This window comes from Antrostomus carolinensis, unplaced genomic scaffold, assembly GCF_000700745.2.
Source record: "Antrostomus carolinensis isolate BGI_N321 unplaced genomic scaffold, ASM70074v2 scaffold7385, whole genome shotgun sequence".
Taxonomy (NCBI): Eukaryota; Metazoa; Chordata; class Aves; order Caprimulgiformes; family Caprimulgidae; genus Antrostomus; species Antrostomus carolinensis.
In genome coordinates, this window is record NW_010315659.1 from 9,063 (window position 1) to 33,000 (window position 23,938).

At 40.3% G+C, this 23,938-nt stretch overlaps 1 protein-coding gene across 1 annotated transcript; it reads right to left on the reverse strand.

The window, feature by feature from the left end:
• Positions 1-735: 735 nt before the first annotated feature.
• OBI1 (ORC ubiquitin ligase 1) lies at positions 736-19,529 on the reverse strand (the record flags this gene model as incomplete). Its single annotated transcript, XM_010168010.1, has 5 exons — positions 736-2,239; positions 13,070-13,158; positions 16,441-16,689; positions 18,320-18,411; positions 19,394-19,529. Coding segments are annotated over 5 exons (2,070 nt in total), but the record flags the coding sequence as incomplete, so codon positions are not given.
• Positions 19,530-23,938: the final 4,409 nt, after the last annotated feature.

Consider the following 23,938-nt stretch of genomic DNA (forward strand, 5'->3'; position numbering starts at 1 on the left):
TCATTAGCATACAAACCCATTTTTATGGTCTACACAGGCATACTGAACACATTTAGAATAACAATGCTTTTTGGGAACTAAATTAAAAATTGTGCTCAACTTCAAAAAACACAAGCCATGTTTGCAGTGTGAAAGAAGAGATGTTTTCTAACTGAAGTGCCGTAACCCTGAAAAGAAAGAGGCTGCTACCTTACATCCACTTAAAACAAGAATTTCAGTACAGTACAGCGCTCTGAAATAGTCCAAGCAGCGACATTTCCTCTGGGAGGCAAGTTTTATGGCAAAATTGACATTGTTCTATAGCAGTTTCCTGAATCCATAGGATATATAGCCAGTAGCTGCCTCACATGCACAAAATGTCATCTTTAGGAATGAGAAACATAACCTTTAAAGAACCCTCTTACATGAATGACTGATTTGATGAGATCACTTAAAACTGTCCTGTTCAAGGCAGCCATCAGCTGTGCGCACAACTGGAAGATCATGTAACCTGAAAACTTAAAAAAAACCACCCCAAAACCCAAAACCCCCAAGTAAACAAAATGCCCAGACAAAGGAAAGAATCTGGAATGGTTCTTCCCTGGGAAAGAAAAGAGGCAAGGGAACGTTCAGTGTTCACATAGTCGAAAAAGACAGGATCAGATTGCATGGAAGTCATGAGAAGTTAAGTTCACCTGTAAATATTAAACATTTGCAGGCTGACGACTTTGAGTCCCATTCGATTTCCAAGTACAGTCAGTTTTTGGTGGTTTTTGATGGACTAGCACTGGAAAGGCTGCTTTGAATTTTCCTCTTGGTCGACTGACTGACATTTTTATTTTTCCTTTCAGCTACAAAGGAAGACATCCAAGGAGGATTAAGCTGATTGTGCAGGTCAGATGATGTCTTTGAAAAGCAGGAACCGAACTTCTGTTCCTCAAACAACCTTTGTGAGTTACTGAATAGTAAACTCTGGGAAAAGTCTCTCTGAAACAAACAGTTTGGAGGTTTGGTATCACGAGCCACTACGTTTTGGCCTGTAAACAGTGGAAAGTGATCATTCGTATCTAGCTCGGATGGGGAGAGGATGGAAAACATATCAGGTTTCCAGCCAGCTCTGTCACCTACTAGATTGCTTGTCTCTGGACACTTCATACTCTGTTCCTCATTCATCTCTTCCAGTTTCTTCTCAGTTTCATTCAGAAGCTTAGAGCACTCTGTTGACTTTGAAGAATTATCAAGATCAGAGGACTTGAAATTATAGCATGGACTCTTGCTGTTGTCTGATTCAGACATCATTGAGTCCAACTCGGAAATTTTATCGAGGTAGGCAGCATCCATAGATGCCTCACTGGAGGTTCTCGTGCGATTCATTTCAGAAGAGCAGAGAGTATGTAACCTTTTAGGTAAGCAAGAACTTGTTTTATCACTGGACTTTGCTGATGTCTCATCTGACTGACCGGCTACCGAATTTTGCTCTGATTCATCAAAATCTAAGTTCTCAGCAAAATTTGTTGGGCAGGTCCCCCAAAAACCTGATTTTCCTGTAGTATAACAGTTTAGCTTCTTTTCACTATTACAGCTGCTGGTGCTGTGCTCTGGAGAATCTTTGCTGCAGTCATCTGAAGTGTCACAAAACTCTTCAAATTTCAGTTTTCTCAGGAATGTTGATGGTTTCCCTGCATTTTCTTTTCCATCAGGAGTGTTCAGCTGAAGGCGACTGAGAGACAGAAAAGGAGTACATGGTGGTGGAAGATCATAAAGTTCTTCATCCTTATATGGGGTACATTCCTCAATTTTATTCCACTGCTCTTCTAAGCAAGTATCCATATTTGTAGTATTTTCATCCAGGAGAACCCCCTGGCATCCTGGAAAGAGCTCTTTCTTTGCAGCACACTGGGTATTTGAGCCATTTGAACCATCTTGACTAGTAGAGCTCAAACAAGTTCCACCACTTGTCAGCTGTTCAAGACTTTCAGGACTTTGACTGGTAGTCAGAGCTTTCTTCTCCTCAACTTGGGTTTTCAAACATGTTCTATCTTCACTGCTCTCAGCTCCTTTAGCGTCTGTGGAAAGCACTCTCTCACTAACAGCACTCACTGTCTGGGTTCCTTCGCCTGCATTCTTCATCTGCAAAAGCTGACACTCCATTTCTTCTATGTATTTATCACTTCTTTCCAGTGCCTTTTTCAGACGATTGATTTCACGTTCACTTTGTTCTACTCTGGACTGAAGTGCAGCTACTGTAAACCTACCAAACCTGAAAGAAGTAAAAAAGAAAGAAAATATTAAGCTGGAAAAAGACATTCTCAGGGTGCTTTGCGAGCTCATTTCAACAAAAAACCAAAGCTATTAAACATTATGTTAATTTGAAAAAAAAAATCAGAATTTTGCTCTGCTAGTCATGAAAAAGAATAAAACATCACATCTAATGTACAGGTGGAGGTGAAAAGCCAAAATTAAACTATTAGTGGTAGTAAGGCAATAACAAGCAGATTACCCTTTCAGGGGCTGGTTCTATCAATTCAACTCAAATATGCATGAAGAATTATCCCCTAAAACAATGGCAAAGATTTATTATAACATTTGAACAGTGGTCCACATCTTGAAATATTTACATTCAATCATTTTCCTACAGTACAGCAGCGTTTTACAATACATTTTTTACACAATGTCACCTTGTCAAATATAAAATGCCAATATGAAATTCAGAAATTGCAATAGTCCTTTGAGGTGGTTTAAATACTTATACAGACCACTTCAATTATGTTCCTGTTAGATATACAGCTTTTCCTCGGCCATCGCATGGATGGTACTTCCACTTACTTCAGAGCTACTTGTTTTTCGAGCTTTACAACCAGAACAATTTAATTTCTTCCTTGACTCAAATACAAAAAACCTGCCACTTGTGGTTTGTGAAAGTTGTGTGCTTGTGGGGCTTCCAGCTTGAGCACATTTTCAACTGCCAAGATACAGGTTTGCCTTCCCCTCATCCTCCACCAGCTTTCAAGACTGACCTTCCCCAGAGGGCAGGTGAAGGTTTCAGCTATATGCCCTGACTAATTCTAACCTGTCAGTGACAGGTGGGCACCAGGGAATTCCCTGCTCCATCGAGGCTTTCAATTTACAGAAAGAAAAAACAATTAAAGTTCTGGTATTATTAGGAAGGAGGGAAGGACCTGCAGCCACCCCAAAACTCTGACACGTATGGTTTTATATCACAAAGAAATGACAATTCTGTATGTGGGCTTACACTAACCTCCGCTTTCCATCTTGCAGTTCCATGTTACAGCACAAGTTTACATTCACTCTGCCAGCAAAAAAACTGCCTGGAATTTCTACCCTGTTTCTTTGTTTGTCTGTCTGTCCCTCCTTCAGCATCTTTCAGAGTCACAGGGAATTCCCATTCCACTTTCCCATTCCACCCCCTCACCTCTTCACAAAATGCTCCCACTGCAGCCCTTAGACCAGTGAGATCTGAAGGTGGTACATCTGTGGCCTGAGACTACGCTGGCAAAATATCCATGAAGCCATGCATGCATTTCCAGCAAAGAAGTGAACTGTATTTTGTTTCTTCAATTCCTGAGCCCAAAGCAGAAGGAAACTGCTCTGTGATGACAACTGCAATACAGTTAAGTGGGCAGTGGGGGAAAGGAATCAGGGGTATTACAAGCCCTTGAACAAGTTGAGCACAAGCAACCAGATCTCCTGACATATTTCACTGCTCAACTCCTTCTGCATATTTAAAGGACTTTGAAGATTTTGGTGTAGATGGTTCAGTGGTGGGGAAGATTCACGAAACAGTCTAAGTCAGTTCTTCCACAGAACTTCTACTAGACCACTGTTTAAATCAGATCAGCCTAAGCTCCACACAGTTTTGATATGTGCCACTCACTGCTTTGTAGACATGAAATGGCAAGGTAGTAATAGTTTTATATTTAGAATAAGAATGTTCACTTAGTAAGAGGTTTTTTTTCCCTAAGAGAAGCTGGTTGTACTGCAACTCTGTTGAGGCAAGGACCCCCCCTACCTCTGCATTACTTCTCCCCAATTACCTTTGTCTTCATAAAAATGAAGACACAACATTTTTTTATTTGCTCACTCTATAGGTAACAAGTTTTCTTTATTGATTATAGCAGTTTCTCCATTTCTGGTTGCATGCAAGAGGGAAATGGGAGAACAGGTGCACAAGATTTCCTCCTTCTCCCCTATGAAACTAGATAAAAGCAGAATCACAGACAGCTCAGGAATGCTTTAATTACATTTGCAGATGACAGGGGTTACAGTGAAATAAGCCTCCTCATATACAACACATTTTGGCTTATTCTCTCCTTCAGTAAAGGTTTAAAATACTGAAGGAGCCACTGTAGCACAGCAAGGTCCAAGCAAGACCCTTCCTGCTTCCTAGCGTGATTCAAAAGTATTTATTTTGTCTTTCTCTAACAGACCTGGCCACACAGCCTTACAGGAGCAAACCTTACATTGCTTAATAAAGGATATAAAAATAATGCAAAAATACAATTTAGCTTAATAGCCAAATGAGAGATGGGGAAAAATGCTTATGTAAAATGAGCAAGATTTTCTGGGGTCTGCTGTAACACACTTTGACATAAAAATTAAACATGTTTACATTTATATGCATACCTGGCAATGAGTTTTTAATGGAAGAATGATGTAATATGTTTATTTAATGCAAATAGCATTAGTGACAGCCTGAGATTTGCTTATGAGGAATAAGCACTGTATTCTCAAGTGCAACTTTTATAACCAGTGTCCTCGGGTTAAAAAAAAACCCAACAGTATGTTGTTCAAAGCCAAATAGCATCACTAATATGTTAATTGTTGTGGAGGGATGTGCTTGGGAATTTCAGTTTTCAGAAATGGAGCATCTGACATACTGCCTACAAACAGTTACCTCTGCAGTTAAACTCCAGAACAGTAGTTGCTTTCTGCTTCTGCTCTGACTTGCATGTATTTATTTCCCAAATTTTAAAGGACATGGATTTTTAAGACAGTCATATTATAACACACATATTTAAACCAATTACTCCAGACCAGAGCATGAAAGGTGTTTCAGTGACTGATCTGGCAGGTCAGCAGACAATTTAAGACATGCATATTTTGGCTAAAGAAGCTAGAAATGCACCTTGCACCCAACTCCCCAAACCACTCTTCAGCTGTGCCATAGCTGAAAACTTATGGTCTGATGATAATAATAATAGAATGTAGTACAGTTACATGAAAATAAGTTAAAGTTATGGCCTGACACTCTAGATAAATTATTTTTCCTGAAGTATTTGAACCATTTTACACTTGGGAACAATTTCATACAGTCTTCAATAAAAGTTAAGGTATTCGGTATACATGTGGTAAAGAACATTTTTCATGGACAGTCTTTTCGGCGCTAGGGTCATGTTCTTTAGTTATATCACTGAAACAATGATGTTGGTCACTCACAAAGTGAACAGAAAGACATTTCAGGTGGGATTTGGATCCTTCAACACAGACACTTTAGCGACATTTTAGATGGTGTAAGGTCTTTTACAAGACTGCTGGTCTCCAGCTATCACGCTGGAAAGATACAGGTCTCCTATAGGTTCTGTGTCACAGCTGCCAGCCCCAGGCAGGGGTACTGGGTATGTTATAGTGTCTGAGGTGACACTAGATGTCTAGATGAGCACTTGAATCTCCTATTTCAGGACCTTTCCTCAGTTAGAGTCCTTCTTCTTGTCCCAGCATTATTCTAACTTGACACCAATCAGAAAGCTGCAGTCAGCTCTCACCCACAGTGAGCAAGAACAACTAACATTATAGCTGTAATATCTGAGTGACCCTTTCACATTATTCCACAACTGCTCCCTCAGTTATGTTCGAGTACTCCTGGAGATGTCAATTTAGAAACTATTTGGGAAGTTTAATGGTCTCTCACTCTCCTGGTTTTGGCTGGAATAAACTTACTTTTCTTCCTAGTAGCTGATATAGTGCTTTGTTTTGGATTTAGGGTGAGAATAATGTTGATAACACACTGATGTTTCAGTTGTTGCTAAGCAGTGTTTACACAAAGTCAAGGACTTTCCAGCTTCGCATACTGCCCTGCCAGTGGAGGCTGGGAAGGGGGACACAGCAAGGACAGCTGACCCAAGTGAGCCGAAGGGGTATTCCATACCATATGACATCATGGTCAGTGTATAAACTGGGGTGAGTTGGCTAGGGGACACCGCACTGGTCAGGGCGTGGTGAGCCCTATTAAACTTGCTTCCTCTCAAGCCACAAGTTGGTTTTTTTGGGGTTTTTTTTGTTGTTTTCTCTTCTCTTCAGTTCTCCATCAATTCTGCAAATTCAGCTTTAGGGTTTTATTTTCACACATCAGTGACCACTGACTGTAGCACATCTGTTTAGTTGAGCCCCTAACTCATATCGGCTCAGTTTAAAACCACACAACCTCATACAAACATTTCTTTTGTAGATAGTAAGTGTCTGCAGCAAATAGTTTTCTTGTAGAACCATTTACAGAAGACTGGGGCTGCAAGGATGCCACGGAAGATGAATCTCCAGTTCTAGTCATCTGATGGTCCAGACTGGGGATCACCCTGCAGCTCACATACATGAGCACAATCCATCCTCCGAAGGAAACAAGGGTGAGAAGTAGGAAATGACAGGTACAGGCAGGGCTTGTCACAGTTTGAGATCAGGGCAATGCCAGAGTGCACAACTAAACCTTGCCCCATCATTTAGATATACATTTTCACTTGGGTTCTGCAGTTAGATAGAGGTAGGAAATCTAAGAATACAACAGCTGAAAGCCCTACTAGTTTCTACAGCCCTTCAGTGATACATACCAGATGCAGCTGGATGAGAATGAGTTCTGCAATCATTCTCTGCATCAGCTGTGAAAGGTGATCTGCAGCAACATCTTGACAGTATCCCAGGTTATATACCATTGCCTTAAAGTGTGTCATATTTGCATAGGCATGTTTAAGGAGAAAAAACAAACAGTTCCTGTCAGCTGGGGGCCCTTTCCTAGCAACTAAGGAAAAAAAAAAAAGTCTAGAGATATACCTCAAGCACATTGTTCTATTTAAGATCCGAAGCCAGGGGAAAAAAAAATAAATTAAAAAATCAGTAATGGAATTTGATTCCACTGAAGAAAAAGTCCTGGGTATATATACTATATCTATCTATCTATATGTATGTATATACTACTGCTTTCCTCTCTCTCTCTCTCATCACTTGGGCTCTCTCTTCAGGGACCAGGGTTTTGGGATTGTCTCTGCTCCAGGATTGCTAGCCAGGACCTGGGCTCAGGCATTGGTCAGTGGGTGGTAAGCAACTGCACTGTTCATCACTCATTTGATTATTCCATTATTATTGTTATCGTTATTATTTTAATTATTATTTTATCTCAATTAATAAATTGTTTTTATCTCAACCCACAAGTTTTCTCTCTTTTACCCTTCTGAGTCTCTCCCCCATCCCATTGGGTGAGGGTGAGTGAGCGCCTGTTTGCTGTTTGGTTGCCAACCAGGCTAAAACCACAACAGTCAGAAAGGATTACTTCAGAATTACTACAAAAAAGAGCAGAAAACCCACAAAACCAAGCAGTAAGATCTGAATGTCCTTACCCATCTGCTTAAGGTTTAGATCTTTATGCCTGGAGTGGGTACTTCCTCAGGGTTTAATGCTATGACTTCTATTTACTTTTAAGGCCACACTGCACCTGGCCTTTTAAGACGGCCACTCCCCTGGAAGAGCAAGCTTGCAGGGAGGTGAGAAAGAAGCTCAGTTTTCTATCAAGGAAGATAGCAGCGTTCTGCACTCTGGACTCAGGTTACTAGAAACCCATTTGTAGGGTCAGTGAAATGCAGACTGGCATTAAATAGACTTATTAAATTGACTGACAGGAGTGGAAATATTAAAGTTGGCTAAAAATTAAGTGTCGTACAGAATGACCTAAAAAGTCAACAGTCTTAGGTTTCAGTGTGCAGGCACCTGAAGTCACAAATCTAGATAAGATAAACAGTAAAACTGAAAAAAGGGAAAAAAACCCAACCCAAATGAACAACAATAAAACAACCCACAAAACCAGAGAAAAGAGACAATGTAACAATTTTTGCATGTTACAGATAGTTTTTCAGACTGGGATTTTAACTGGCAGAAGAAATTAAATATTTAGGGCAAAGACTCCTAGGAAGCCTAGAAGTCTGGCTTAAGCTAATTTGAATTTAACCATTCATAAAATACTCTATACCCTGGAGGAGATGGACTTGCTAGTTATTTTCCTTCAGGTAAAAAGCAAACATCCATATGCCAAAAAAGCTTTTAGATCCATTGTGCCTTGCCAATAGACGTAACAGTTTTCTATTTTAAGTAGAGTTGGAAGTAACAGGGCTTTATCATCCTGCAAAACTTAAGTTTTAGAAATTTTCCTGTTCTGTACCAGGAAAATGGAAGTCACTGAAAATTCCTCAGGAGAAGGAGTAAACTAAGAGCAAGCAACAGCCATCAGACACTCGGTCTGATTTGCCTGAGAAATGGGAGACTAACATAGGTCTTTGGTAAGAATCAGAGCAAGAAGATCACAGAATCACAGAATATTAGGTATTGGAAGGGACCTCAAAAGATCATCTAGTCCAATGCCCCTGCTTTGCTTTTCAGACCTATGTCCCAACTATATGATGGTATGGTATTCTGGTGAAGGTTTGTTCTCAAAAATGTTTCATGGAAAAAATATAATCTCATCAATCAGCATAATCAATTAAAAAACTGTGCAAAAATCCCTGACATGGCTGCAATGTCAATTTTATTGACATACATGATATTTTTCAGCAGGTTTTAATGGATACAAACAAAGAAAAAAACTCAAGACTACAATAAAAGGAGTTTTTATTGACCACTGAAGAAGGCTAATTATATTTTTCCTATGATGTCAGAGACAGAGTCTGTGTTACAAAGGGATCATTCACCTGCCATCAGCGTGTCCTTTGCTCTAAAGCAAAGCCTACTAAATCAATTTAGGTTGTGATATTTAGCTCCAGTGTCATTACGCACAAAATGGACTACATTTGGGATAAGGGGACTGAATACTGACAAATCCTTTCAAAAAATAATTTGATACAGGTTTTAGTTAGTTACCTAGCCAGTTGTTTAAGCATGAATCCATACTTGATAATCTGAAGCTAAGAAATATATGATAAATGAAACAATGGTGGTGACACTAAATTACCAAGATCCAACCCAGCTGCTATTTTAAATTGCACTAGAAAGCCATTCAGAAACTTTTTCCAAAAATTAACTTCTAAGCAATTCTGAGTAAAGTACACTGAAACAACTGCATTGACAAATCAGGGTACCTGCACAGAAAAGTTTAATTACAGTGTCATTGTCGGGCTCTGATGCTTATGCCTTCCATTCTGATTTCACAAGCAAGGTAAGAGAACAGCTATTGCAACCCCTGTCCAGTGTGTGAAGCCTAGCTGAAAGACCTTTTCAGATATTATCAAAGTTTGCCATCAGAACTGGAAGAACATTTAAAAAATGTCTTCACAGAATCACAGAATATTAGGGATTGGAAGGGACCTCAAAAGATCATCCAGTCCAATCCCCCTGCCGGAGCAGGAACCTAAATGAGATCACACAGGAAGGCGTCCAGGAGGGTCTTGAATGTCTCCAGAGAAGGAGACTCCACAACCTCCCTGGGCAGCCTGTTCCAGGGCTCTGTCACCCTCACCATAAAGTAGTTTCTTCTCAAGTTTAAGCGGAACCTCCTGTGTTCCAGCTCACACCCATTGCCCCTTGCCCTATCATTGGCCATCACTGAGAAGAGCCTGGCTCCATCCTCGTGACATTCACCCTTAACATATTTATAAACATTAATTAGGTCACCCTTCAGTCTCCTCTTCTCCAAGCTAAAGAGACCCAGCTCCCTCAGACTTTCCTTATAAGGGAGATGCTCCTTAATCATCTTGGTGGTTCTGTGCTAGACTCTCTCCAGCAGTTCCCTGTCCTTCTTGAACTGTGGGGCCCAGAACTGGACACAATATACCAGATGCAGCCTCACCAGGGCAGCGGAGAGGGGGAGGAGAACCTCTCTTGACCTACTAACCACACCCCTTCTAATACACCCCAGGATGCCATTGGCCTTCCTGGCCACAAGGGCACAGTGCTGGCTTATGGTCATCCTGCTGTCCACCAGGACTCCCAGATCCCTTTCCCCTTCACTGCTCTCTAACAGATCATTTCCCAGCCTATACTGGAGTCTGGGGTCCATGTTAGGTCTGGTCTAGATGTCGACCAAATTAATGACTACAAGGGTGAAAGTTAATTTATAAAATCTGCTAACAACACTAAGACAGGAGAGACTTCCTACCACCTGAAGGATGGGACTGAAATTCAAAAGAATTTTTTTAAAGTTTGACGTGCATCAAAACATCAACCTGAAGAAAGCCAATAAAAAGGGAAAGTCTCACACTTTGGAAGGGGATATTGGCAACACAAATGCAAAATGAGGTAGGAAGGTAACTTTCTAAGTAGCTGTTTAGCAGAACTGGTACTGGCCATGCACGCTAGAAAGGGTAGGTAAAAGGGTGCAACAAAAAGGGTATTGCAAGAGATAAATATAAGACATTGTAGCAAGACACGAGACAGTTCTTCTGCTCTACTTAGTGCTACTGAGGCTTCATTTCAAATCTAGCACCACGTTCTAAGCTGTATTGCTTCAGAAAACCATAGACACTGGAGAGCCCTGAGAGCACAGTAAAATCAAGCAAATCAGAAGTTTACTTTTTCTGTTAATTCACAGTCATCTAGAAGAACTGGACAAATTCAGTCTAGAAGACATTATGAAGACAGAATGGGTATAAGTAGGGTAGATCAAAATTGCTAAATTTAAAGTGTGGAAGAGTTTCTTCCAGGACAGGTTTTTTCTTGCATGTACTTAAATTCTTGTACTACACTGCTGGGCTCAAAGTAAAACCAAATCTGAAGATCACAGAAGCAGGGTATGGACATGCAACTGTCTACACTCCCGAATTGTTTGAACTGTTCCTGGCCCAGTTTAAGCCCGATTCTACTCATGTGCTCCATTCCCATGCACAGTTCTAGAGTTAGCACAGGCCAAAGATAATTCCCAACGGGCAGGTAGGACTTGACTATTTGTTCTGGAGACTTTACCAAAAAAAAAAAAAAAAAAAAAAAGTTTAATAGTAGAGACATGGACAGGCCAATCCAGCATTTGGGCTGCAAAACAGACCTTGACACTGTCCAATTTCTAATAAAATTTGGCTATATCTGTGCTTCTAAAGAAGAATGTGACTGCCTATTGTTTTAGGCCACATTGTCAAAAGACAGGAAAATAATAAGCTTGCAACAGACTAGTTCTTCACACACACCCTCCTCTGATACCTAATTTTTCTGACTGACAGGATGGTAGAGTGTGCACAAGCTAGAAGAAATTGAAATTCTCTCCACAAGGGAGTTTACCTGACATCAGTAAAGTAAAATCGAGTTAGACAATCTAGCTCTTCTTTTCTAGGATTTATTTAGATACATCTATTTACTTTTTAAGTTTGCTATCCTTGCCAACTCATTCTTGATTCTTATGGGAAAAGATGCCATTAAAGCCCCCTCCGTTGCCAAGACCTTCAACAGGGCTCTACCTCCCTTATTAGGAGACTTCAGGGCAGAATGTACTTTTAGGCATTTAACAGCATAGCACAAGGATCTTGCATCTTCTTTTCTATGGTCTCAAATGACAAGCAATCTGGCAAGCAAGATCTCTATAAGGGTGAATTTTATCTTCCAGCAAGAGAGTTTTGAACTAGAACAAAATCCAGAGAACTCTCTTAACACAACTTTAAGAATATGAACACGCTGCTTCACAAAGTACTTCCAAGGAGAGGTACCTTAGCACACAGCTGTAATCAGTATGGCAAAGTTTCTGCTTTTTGAGGTCATTGTCATAGAATCAAAGAATGGTTTGGGTTGGAAGGGACCTTAAAGATCATCTAGTTTCAACCCCCCTACCATCAGCAGGGACACCTTCCACTACACCAGGTTGCTCAAAGCCTCATCCAGCCTGGCCTTAAACACTTCCAGGGAGGGGGCATCCACAGCTTCCTTGGGCAACCTGTTCCAGTATCTGACCACCCTCACAGTGAAGAGCTTCTTCCTAATATCTAATCTAAACCTGCCCTCTTTCAGTTTAAACCCATTTCCCCTTGTTCTGTCATTAACTGCCTTTATGAAAAGTCCCTCCCCAGCTTTCTTGTAGGCCTCTTCAGGTACTGGAAGGCCACTATAAGATCTCCCCGGAGCCTGCTCTTCTCCAGGCTGAACAGCCCCAACCCTCTCAGCCTGTCCTCATAGGAGAGGTGCTCCAGCTTCCTCTGGGCTTGTTCTAGCTGCTCCATGTCTCTCTTGTGTTGGGAGCTCCAGAACTGGACACAGTATTCCAGGTGGGGCCTTACAAGAGCGGAGTAGAAGGGCAGAATCACCTCCCTCGACCTGCTGGCCACGCTTCTCTTGATGCAGCCCATTGTCATTGATGTTTTAACCGTTTAAGAGTATTAAACACAGGTGTCAGTTCTGGGAATGATGTTCTCATGCTGAGAAGGTCGAGTCTACATATCTTGCCTGGACACAAAGCTACCAAGGACTTTCCTTGGATAGATAGCCTAAGTCCACAGAACAAACTCTGAGGGCAGCAAAAGGACGAACAAAACAAAACAACCAACCAGAATCTCTGCACTCAGTAACAGATCTTCTATTCCAACCATACAGAAATTTAGATTTAGAAATTTCCCAATAACAAAAATATGTTAACTGTAGAATTCAACTAAGAAATCCAGTCCTTCAATACTGGCCAGATAATGCAAGAAATAGCACTTGTAGTCATGTCATATTCCTTCACTGTAGACTCGCTGATATTCTGCAAATTGCATTTGTCACCCAAGTCTATGAAGATAAAAATTCCAAAGTATACCTGGAGACACATATGCAACACCATGTACACCACCACAATTTTAGGTTAAGGTCCTACAACAGTTAAACAGTCTATAAATAAAATATAGTAGCTTTTAAAACATTCACGTACTTTTGGGGTGATCTACTATCAACTTCAGCTTTTAGTCGCAAATTCTCTCTTAAAAGGCTATTGTTTTCCATGCTCAGTTTCTTATTTGCCTAAGGAAAAGAAAATGACAAAAAATAAGTATACAGTAAAACAGAAATGACTTCTAATATTTATAGGACAAGCTGTTTCTCCTTTTTAAAGAGACAGAACTAGAAATGTGAATGCAGGAAACAGCCTTCAGACAGGGACACCACTTAAAAATCACCATGGGAAATGGCTTGCAAAACTGAATAGCGAACAGACATTTTTTATTTATATTCCCAAAATACATTGCAAGTGTCCTATCTGGGGAAATAAACACAGCTATGTTAGTTAGCACAGAAAGTCATTAAGGAGATGTACTAATGGCAATTCCATGTTTTTTTTTTTCCACAAGACTAAATACGTTAAGTACATTAACATTACAATGTGCAGGTATCAGCAAAACTGGTGTTGAACAGCTTCCTCCATTCCAAATCAGAGTAAGACTACTTTGGGTTTTTTCGGCTTGTTGTTTTTAAAGCATAATTATCCTATGGATGCAAATCCATGACGACAAGCTATTTGCAGTCTTCCTTCACTTTCTTCCAGGACGTTGTGATTAAGACTCTTGATTCACAACCCTTCTTACTCCTTGAATTGAGGTCAATTCCTTCTTCTCAGTTCAGCAGACACCCTTGATAACAAGACATTTCATATAAAGAGAAGTTTCCCTGTTGCTGGGTTTCAGAACAATGAATGCCACCATCCTAATAAGTAGAAAATACTCTTTGCACTTCATAATCTGCTCAATCTCTGTATGCTGAAAACAGCACCACCAGACCAGGAATTGTAGTTCACAGCCTCAATTAGATGACACTTCCACTGCATAACAAAAGTATGACCTAGAGTTAGAGCCAAAGAAGGAGCTACCCAGTTGAGCTCACGATTGAAATGTGTTTTTTTCAGAGGCACAAAACAGTGCGAGAAGAAAGGCAGAAAACTCAAAATGCTTATACAAATATCCCCAGCAACCTCTCCAGGTGAGGCTAAGACAGTGGGTGGGAGGAGGAATGAAGTAGGAAAAAAATAAACTAACACCATCAGTCGTTCCCCCCCCCCACCCCGCCTCCAAACACCACAATACTCCTAAGGGTAGAAAGAGTAAATAAAGACTTCTGGTAAAGAAGAGTGAGCCCAGGGCTTCGGTGCCCAAGTGTCAACTCTTTGGTACTTAAAAAATAACAGCAAAAAAACCCCTATCCTGAAAGCAATGAGTAAGAATCCAGGACAACCCACTTCCAGAGAAACAGTTCCCCCAGCCACACAATCAAATAGGAAATTGCTTGACTTGGATGGAGTTGGTAGGTAGGGTCTCCACCTGGAACATGGCAAGGCAGGACTGAACCTCTTTGGTGTCCTCCTTCCAGAGAGGGCTCTGCCTTCCAAGCCAGTAATCTGCAAGAGATCCTCACTTGCAGCACAATGCCTCGATTAATGAGTTAATGTAACTGTATTATTAATGAGCGTACTTTGTCTAGTATTTCTACTACTGGCTTTGTATCACCGCTTCCATATTCGTTATGACTCCACTCAAAGTCATAACGCCTACTTTGGGAGTCTCTGCTCCCAAAGGACATTAAATGATAAAGGTGGCTGCTATTTCCTGACTCAGTCTGGTTTTAAAAAGAAAGTTATGGCAACCACATTTTCTGAGGGCCCTTGTCTCACTGGGAAGTGATGGGTGGTTGAAGCTCCTGGGTCAGGTACTTTAGGGGATAAGATTTTTGGTGTACATGGGAAAGAGGTCTTGCTGTTCAGACTGGGGTTGGTCAGTTGCGTGCTCAAAAGTGAAACAAGGTCTAAAAGAAGAGTCAAGGAATTTTAGATACTTCTGGAATTGAGCAGCTGTTGAATAGGGAACGTATGGGAAGAGAGTGCCTAGATCACAGCGTAAGACTTGGTCCCTAAAACCTACTTAAACCTCTATTTGTATCTAAACCTTAACCAGATCCAGAGAAGCCATAAACTTAAAACCTTCTTCTTGCTAAGGCTGAAGTTATAGTAAAAAAAAATCCCAAACACACCCCTCCCCCACTCCCTGCTATATTTTTCTTTTTAGTTACCTAGGAAAAAAGATTAAAACCTTAGTCACCAAAAAAAAAATAAAAAAAAAATGGCAGTACAGTTTAACTTTACGGGGAAAAAAAATAGCCCCAGAAAAAATTAGGCTGACAAGAACTTGCTGCAAGTCCCCTTTGCCAACTACAAGTGACTCAAGTTCCTGGGATCATTTTAGGATGGCAGAAGATGTGTCCCAGCCTGTACAGTTGAAGTCTGAGTCTAGCCAAGCTACTGAAGAAGCTAATTTTGGAAACTCAGTTTACTCCTTTTAGTGTTTATCACCCAGTCCAGTCAGGGCCACAATTTGCTTTAGTCTACAAAGAGGCAAATCTAGTAGTGTCCCATTAACAACAGAATGGCAGAACAGTGTGATGTGGGCCTCTGAGTCTGGAGCAAAGGAAAAGTGTAAATACTATTAATGCTTACAAAGGAAAAAAAAAGCATCCTGAACACCTAACACTTCAGTTTTGCAGGAGGCAACCCAGGATTGTTAATCAAAGCAATAAAGGCAGCATTTTGAATAAATGCAAGACCAGTTCTTTCCACCTTGCCTTTCAAATTAACCTTGAAATTTTACTCTTCTTCAGTGTTTGAGGTGATCCTTCTTGTGCCTGCAGGTACATTTCCCAAGATATTTTTATTTAGATGTATTTTCACATGGCTATCTCCTGCATCCCTCCTTCTGCAATATCAGGTTTTCTTTTATATTACATTCAAGATGTATAAAAAGCTGCAGGTTTCCAGTAAAGGACCTTCTGGTCATAAAATGCTGAAGCTTGTCTATTTTTGGTCAAAGGGTCAAGTTACTCTGTCTCAGCAAATTGCACCAAAAATATCGGCTAGCAGGGAGGGCAATAGTGCAAAATCTGCCTCAGCCAACTGTACTGTCTTTGCCTAGTGAATGTTGTAAAATAGATATATTATATAGATTATTGCAAGCCTGAAAAATCTGGTCATCAATACTGGTGACAAGTGCTACTATAATCCAATTACCCAGTCATACAGTGACAGAGGAGTTGAAGAAGAGTCACATACCAGACTCACCAGAACAAGCAATAACATCTGACACTTGCAGAGACTATATGGAAATACTATGATACACCAACAGTCACTGGAATTCAATTTTTTCCTCTTTCTTCTGGATCTATGAAGTACCCAGAGGTCACGCTAGCTCTCACTCCTTTAACTAACTCATTTAACTAACACAATACAGTTACACTGCAAGATAGCTGAAGAAATGTATTTATTACCTCTTTTAACTTTTCCACATTATCCGCCACCTTTTCATACAAATCATTGGCAGCTTTCAGCTTTTTGCTCCATTCCTCTGCAGTTTCTGGGCCACTGGTACTTGCTTCATTTGCTGACTGGCTAGTTTCCTCATTTTGGCAAGACAAAGCTGACGATGCAGGATCCAGAAAAGATTTCAGCTGTGTCTGTAAACTGAGATTTTTACCTCTCAGATCTTCCACTTCTTTTTGCAGGGATTCTATTTCATCCTAAAGGTGTCAGAAATTCACAGGAATTAAAATAATGTGTGAGATTAATGAAATAATACTTGTGAGTTCCCACAGCACTTTAGAAACATGGGTTCTGGCAAGCCCAGATGCGTGCCTTCACTTACACATATATGTAAGTATGCTTATGTATTGTGCTCTAGGCAGGATTTTAATCAACCTGCACACTCAAGCAGAGTGAAGGCTTTAGTGAAGGGAATCCCTTGACTACACAAAGGACCCTGAACAAACTGCAGGGCAGACCAAAAGCTTCAAAGCATTCAGCAACATGAATCTATTATTAGGGCACTCTGTGGGAGGATTTCCTATATCAAGAGTGTTCTTAAGGTCGTCCTCTGCTGAGTCATTTGCTGTTATTTGAGAATGTTTCCCTGGTATCATTCTGAAACATCACGTTTGGATGATGAAAGTTTCAAGATTCAAAATGGACAGAACACTGCCTGGAAGAGGCTGCTCCAGCTACATAAAAGTAGCAACATCTTAGGGAAGACTCTCACAATGCAAAAAACAAAGCTCTTAGCTGTATTGGTCTGAAGCCACAGAGAAGCAAAAACCTTCAAAAGCTTGTTGTTAAAGGGATAAAAGAAATAATATATCCCCAAAACATGTCTTCTACACTGTTCACTAACTTAAATACTTAAGTTGCTCAAGGTCAGATTACTGAAGGAGACCATATATGGCATTTACATAAGTCTAAGACATATTTGCACAAATAATCAAGCTTCCCCCCCGACCCCCTCCCCAGCATGAGAACAATCATTTTAAATTCAGTTTTTTGAAGAGATTTATGCTATCCTATGTCTATCTGTGTGATTTTGGAGCTGATTCAATAGAATGGCAGGAAACCTCCTTTTCCTGACTCCTCCTTTTACAGCAGATGAAAGAAGCTGAACTACAAGCAAGCTTGTCATAAAAGACAGCCCTTACTTCCCTAAAGTTAAGGATATACATGGTGTCAGCTTCCTTTCTCTCATTCTCCTCCCTGAGACAGGTTTCCTTGCAAAATATGCGATGTCTTCACAGTGATGATACTAAAGAAACAACAGCTGAGAAAACAAAGCATATTCCTTATTAAGACCTTTTCATCTCGTTCCTAAGAGAATATTCTTCCAGCAGGAGAGTGGAGATGAACTTCCAAGCATTAACTCACTTTCAGAAAACAATAAAGCAACAATGATAAAAACTAACCTATGCCATAAAGTTACAGTGGGCAATGTTCTTTAAGAAGGAATTTAGTCTCTCAGAGTGACAGGGAACTATTTCAGAAAATGTTTGCATTTGTAACAAAGACGAACCAAAAAGCCCCCAACACCCAATACACATAAAGAAAATCCTCCCATACCACCTGAGCGTGGAATTCCTACAAAACTATGGAATTGGCTGTACTTGACTACTTGTAGCATAAAAAGCACTTCAAGCACCATCTCTCTCATAATCTTAGCCAGAAGGTGGGATTTTAATGCAGGTGAGTTTCATGTAGGTCCAGTATAAACCAGTATAAACCTCTACTGAAATTAAAAGCAAAGGGACTCAAAACAAAAGGACGAGGTGTATGCAGTAATTTAACAGTTGCAGTTCATCTGGAAAGTCACAACACTCCCCATGTCCTTACCTCATACTCCTTGTGGAGCAATTCAAGCCTTGTTTTACGTAGGTGTTTCCTGAGTGTCGGACTAAATATAAGATCACTTTCACTCGTTCCTCCTAAAGCAGCACAGGATGAATGAAACACTAATATTGTTTCTTTTTCAGTCAATTCAATACTAGTCATACACCTTACAGCACTTTTCATATTATTAGCTATAAATACAGCTAATATTGGACCAATCTACTCCCATGGGAGATTTAAAGTGTTTTCATTTTCAGAACAGCTAAAATAGGAGTATGTATTAGTGATGTTTAGAAGTCAAAACCCTGCCTCACAGCAGGAAGACAACTTTTGAATTTTTCAACTTTGTATTTTCTTTCACAGAATCCTATCTTATTTAAGACTATTCGACTAAAATAGAGCTGGGGACAGGCAGGAGGGAAGTCAAGCATATATTTAATTAGTGCAAGACAGTGTAAATCTCTAAAGTGAGATTGTTCAGATATATTTTTCTCTCAGAACCAAATAGCAGAGCTGACATTTTATGTCAAATAAAGACTGCAGTATTTCTAGCTCTGGGGAAGTTCAAATCCTCACTCAGGTGTTGTATCTTTGTCTTATTTCTGCACTAAGAGACACTTTCTTAAAAATAAAGCAAAATGGAGGAAATGGTGAACAAAAAACAAAAAAAAGGAAAGAGACCACATATTCATTGAAGATTCTGGATTTCAGTACACTATTTCTCAGCTAAATGTTATTCTCTTAGGCCAACAGGTTGCAAGGCATAGGTGGAGTACTTCTAGTGAGATGCATTTTTTTCAGTCAAAGGCATCATCTAACCATGATTTAAAAAACAATCATTAGAGCTCCAAGGTATTCATTGCCTTTGAATAATCTGACCATTAATACATACATCATCTTTGGAATTTTTACCTTGTAGCTATTATGCATCCTTCTGAAAAGGGTTACAGTCAGATCTTCCTTAGATGCTGCTAAAAAACCACAGAGGAAAAAATATCCAGACATCTTTGGACTTAAAAGAACCTCCTCCAGCAGTAAATACCAGAAAGTTATTTCAAAGCCTAAAGTTGTCCTTACCTATAATTTCCTTGCAAGGATTTTCAGGCGTGATGGGAATCCTGCAAGCTGGGCACTGATTATTGTTCTTCAGCCACACTTCAATACAAATGGAACAGAAGACATGGTTGTTGACACAGATGACTGGGTGGCGAACCTTTTAGTATTAAGGGGTGAGGGAGGGGTAAGGAAAAAAACAAACAAACCAGAAATACACTATGAATACTTTAAAACTCTTTTAGGTAACAGAATATGGAAATACACTACACTGTCACTCAGTGCAAGTCTGATCTTGCAGGTAAGAGACACTGTTGTTTCACAGGACTAGCTAGGAGTAACCTCCTGACTCACAGTACCAAACTTCCCTATTATTGAAGGTGATAAAGCTATAATAATTTCTGCAAAATGAAGGTCCTGGATTCCAAGAGTGCATTAATATACAGCGTGGAAGACACCCTTCCTTCACTCCACAACCTTCAAGAACTGCAGCCAACCACTCCAGTGAAATGCATTCAACTCCCTAGGTAGAAGGGCACCAAGAGACAGTCATTAATTGATTTCCAAAAGTGAGGGAACAAGGGATTGCTCCTGGCAACAACCAACGCTTTGCCTTGGAAGAAGTGTCACTGAATCAGATAGTGTTACAGATTAACTCTATCCTGCACATCATCAGCTTCATGGAAATCAGCTTTAAAAAGGATAAGGGCCAAAAACACAGAGCAGAAACATGAACCAGCAATCACTAATTCGAGCTGCCTGCTAGATACCCATTGCTACTAAATAAGTCATTACCCAAGAATGGGGCATGAAGGATTAAATATTCCAATCTGACACAGATCCTTTCAAGAAGCTTTCCCTCCCCTTTCAAAACAGCAGGGTAAAACAAACTTTTAGAAGATATTAACGACAATGCATTATTCTCTTGTCATTTAACTATAAACCCTGTCTGAAAGTAAGTGCGCAGAGAGGGACCAAATATGATACCGAAGAAAAAGACTTTCCTCTATATTGATACCTTGTGGCAGCTTCTGTTACAGTTTACTGTAATAGACACTCCAATCTCTTCAGACTTAACATGAGTACCTGTGTTGGGGGTCTTAAAAATAATTATTTGTTTTTCCTCCACCCCATCTTTGTCCACAGAACATGTTTTGAGATACAGAAGTATGAGCATCTATTACTTCAGATTCTACTGTGTTGCAATTAAAACCCAAGTTCAAGAGAATCCTTTCAACTTCAAAAGAAGTCCTCAACATCCCCAAAATCTTCCTCTTTCATTCTATTAGTAGTCAAACTAAAAAGGAAAAACGAAATGTCAGCAGGGAGAAGCAAGCAACTGGAAAGGACAGCCAATAACCACTTAGGAAACAGATTAGATGGTGTCCAGTAGTAATCATACCCATACAATCAGGGTTGCACAAGCTAAACCCCAAGCATTTTACCATGGAAATATGCATGGATCTGAATTCAGGCCCAGATCTGTCACCTTCTCCAATTTCCTACCTATGCCTCATCATGTCACATTACAGGATTCACAATATTTTTTAAAACCTTGAGTTTTAAAACAGTCCTGGGAGCCAAAGGATTTACCTATACACAAACAGAAACTAAGTTACTGAAGGTGTGAATAGAGAGAGACTAATAGATTTCTCCAAGTGTCTGCACACCTTCACCTTTAGTTAAGGAGGATTTTTTGCAATTAATGCAAGCATTAGCACACCAATGCTTTGGAAATGTTTAAATATTACCATTTCAATTATTAAGAAACCCAAAACCTGTTTTTTACTGCTTTTCTTTACCAGATAAAAGAGTTTTCTCCAGCTTTCCTACCAGCAGCTGGAAGAAAAAAACCCCAACTTTTTCACTAGCTGCACTTCTTTCTTACTCAGAAGCAGCCTGAGAATAGATATATGGATGGTGAGGATAGGATTCAGAGCAGAGTAACAGAAAATAATCCAAACAAGGGAAGACATTTCAGGAGTGCAGGTCTCTCCCCTAGGGAGCAAGAGACCCTCAGTTACCCCAAACCTGACATGGAAGCGCACTTCTTGCAAGTGAATGATTACTCCATACCTCCAGCAAAATAGTAAGTCACATTTATTACTCTCCAGGGTACAGTGCTTCTGATTTACACACCTTTACAAGTTTCATTTCAGGGCTGAGGTTTATACTTCTGTTGGCTCAGGATCCACACAAAGCAACCCAGGCGACAAGAGCAGAAGCTGCTATTGAGATGTCACACAATGGCTGGGGGGGGCGACCCCCGCCCCCTCCCCGGGCCCCTCGGCCGCCACTGTGACAAGCCCGGGGGGTGGGGGATCGCGACATACGCGTTACTAAAAAAGCATTTAACTTGAAATTCCGCACAGTTTCAGTTCCTTAATTGACAGCAATGTCTAGAAAGACTACAGCTTATTTAAGAAGGCTTGATCAGGTAGGTGATTTTGAGCAATTTCCTAATTTTTCCCCACCCATAATGTGATTCCTACACAGAGCAAAATCAAATCCTGTATGCATCTATGTCACTTTGAAGGCACTTCTAGACCTTCAAGTGGCATTAATGGAAGAGGAGGTGCACAGAAAAGCAGGTACACTGATACCAGTGAATGAATCCCCAGACATCCTAGGGGGTTTCAACACACAGAGAATTCTGTGCCCGAGCCCAGGCAAACTGTCAACACCAAAACCAACAGAAGAGACCTTCAGTCATTCTAGGACGAGCAAACCTAACGGCCTGATGCAAATAGCTTCTGATCTGCTCGCTAATTATGAATGCAGGTAGTTAGAAGACAGCCCAGACTGTGTCAAAAGAACATTCAGGTAACAGACATGAAATTTATCCTAGCAATTAACTCTTTATTATAAGTGGTTATTTGCACATCTTGCCAATATACTTTATGACGCTATTCACAATAAAAAAATGGGCTAATGTTCCCTCCCTGCCAGGTTTTCTGCTTCGTTAAAACCAATGAGGGGTTGACATTATTGAATGAGTTTCTCTTTAATATCTCTTTTTATCCCCCTACTGTAAGGCACAGTGAATAGTTTCTATTTTGCAGTCAGTCCTTTGCAAACTTTGCAGAGATAACAAGAGGTACCTTCTGATTGTCTGGTGGGCCTTCTACTCAATTTGAAGCCTATGCTACAAACCACAGAAGTATTAGAATATGTCAACCCTCCAAGACGCCTTCTGCTCCCCACTACAAGATAGGACAAAAACGGTAAGATCTTTCCTTTAATTTAAATAACTTTCTTCCTCTAACTTTATTCTTGAAAATATCTTTTTTCTGATGGTTTTTCAATTAAGTTCTAAACTAGAGACAAATATATGTATTAAAGAAAAAGGACAGCCAGAGCTGGCAATTTTGGCAAAGTTTAAACAGCTTCACACATCTAAAACTGAAAGCATTCAAATATCTTTATTACAGGTATCATCAGTAGATTCACTTATATACTGTTAATATATTACCTCAGTGCAAGTTACCAAGGAAGAAGAGTGTCGAAATCTCTTCCAGTACAGACTCAGGAACATCAATTCCTGACCAACTCCAGAAAAGAAGTAGAAGTATGAAACAGTGGTTTTGAAATAACCCAGTGGCTATAGAGCAAAATATGAGTGAACACTTAACAAATCTATCAAGGGTTTAGATTAGAAAGTTTCTAGGATCAGATTCAAACAGCAAATACATTGTCAGTTTGATTTCACACTCGTCTTTTCAAAAGTATCCACTCTGCATTACAGACACAGTAAATTTGTGTTCTTCTCCATTTTCATTAAACAGATAAACAGAAAAGGAGAGGTACCAGGACCACAGGCAGTAAGTCTTGCTCAGCTTCCACAGAAAAGCCAAGAAATGAGTAAACATGGTCCCTAAAAGTATCACTCTCTGTCAGAGTTAAGAGAGCTGAGAAAAGAGAGATGTCTGACTACTTTCCCTACCTGTGCTACACCTAACTTGATACATCAAACATGCCTATTCTTTTGTTATCACTCCAGCAGAAAAGATCTTGGAGTAAAGGCCACCTGAGGTAGAAAAAAAATGGCCAGTAAATGCCCAAATACAAATAGAGAAAACTATTTCTTTCCTTGTAATTACTGTTGTGCTTTAAGAGGTTTGGTTTGTTTTGGAGAGCAAGGAAATAAGGAAAAAAAACCAACCAAACAAACCAAAACAAGACGGTTTTGGGGGATGAGCAAAGAATCTGAGAAGCAATTAGTGACAGCTATGAAATTAGCTCTGAGGCTTTTAGAGAAGAAGAGAGCAGCAAGAGCCCTCTGCTTCCCGAAGGAGAATAGAAAGGGACTGAGAGAAGGTCAGGAAGAGGAAACGGAAACTTTTTCTCCCGACCGCGGCAGTTTTACTCAACAGTTTTAAACCCCAGTCGGTCACACACCCCCTCTTTGTTTCGCTTGTCCTCTAGGACACAGCACCTCGCTCAGACACGAACTCACCCAGCACTGGAAGGCAGATTATCCTACTGATCCTGGAAGGAAGAGCAAACCTCACGGCCCTCACCCTGGGCGCCTGGCACCCACGCTTCGGCGCCGGGGCGACCTCGGGGACT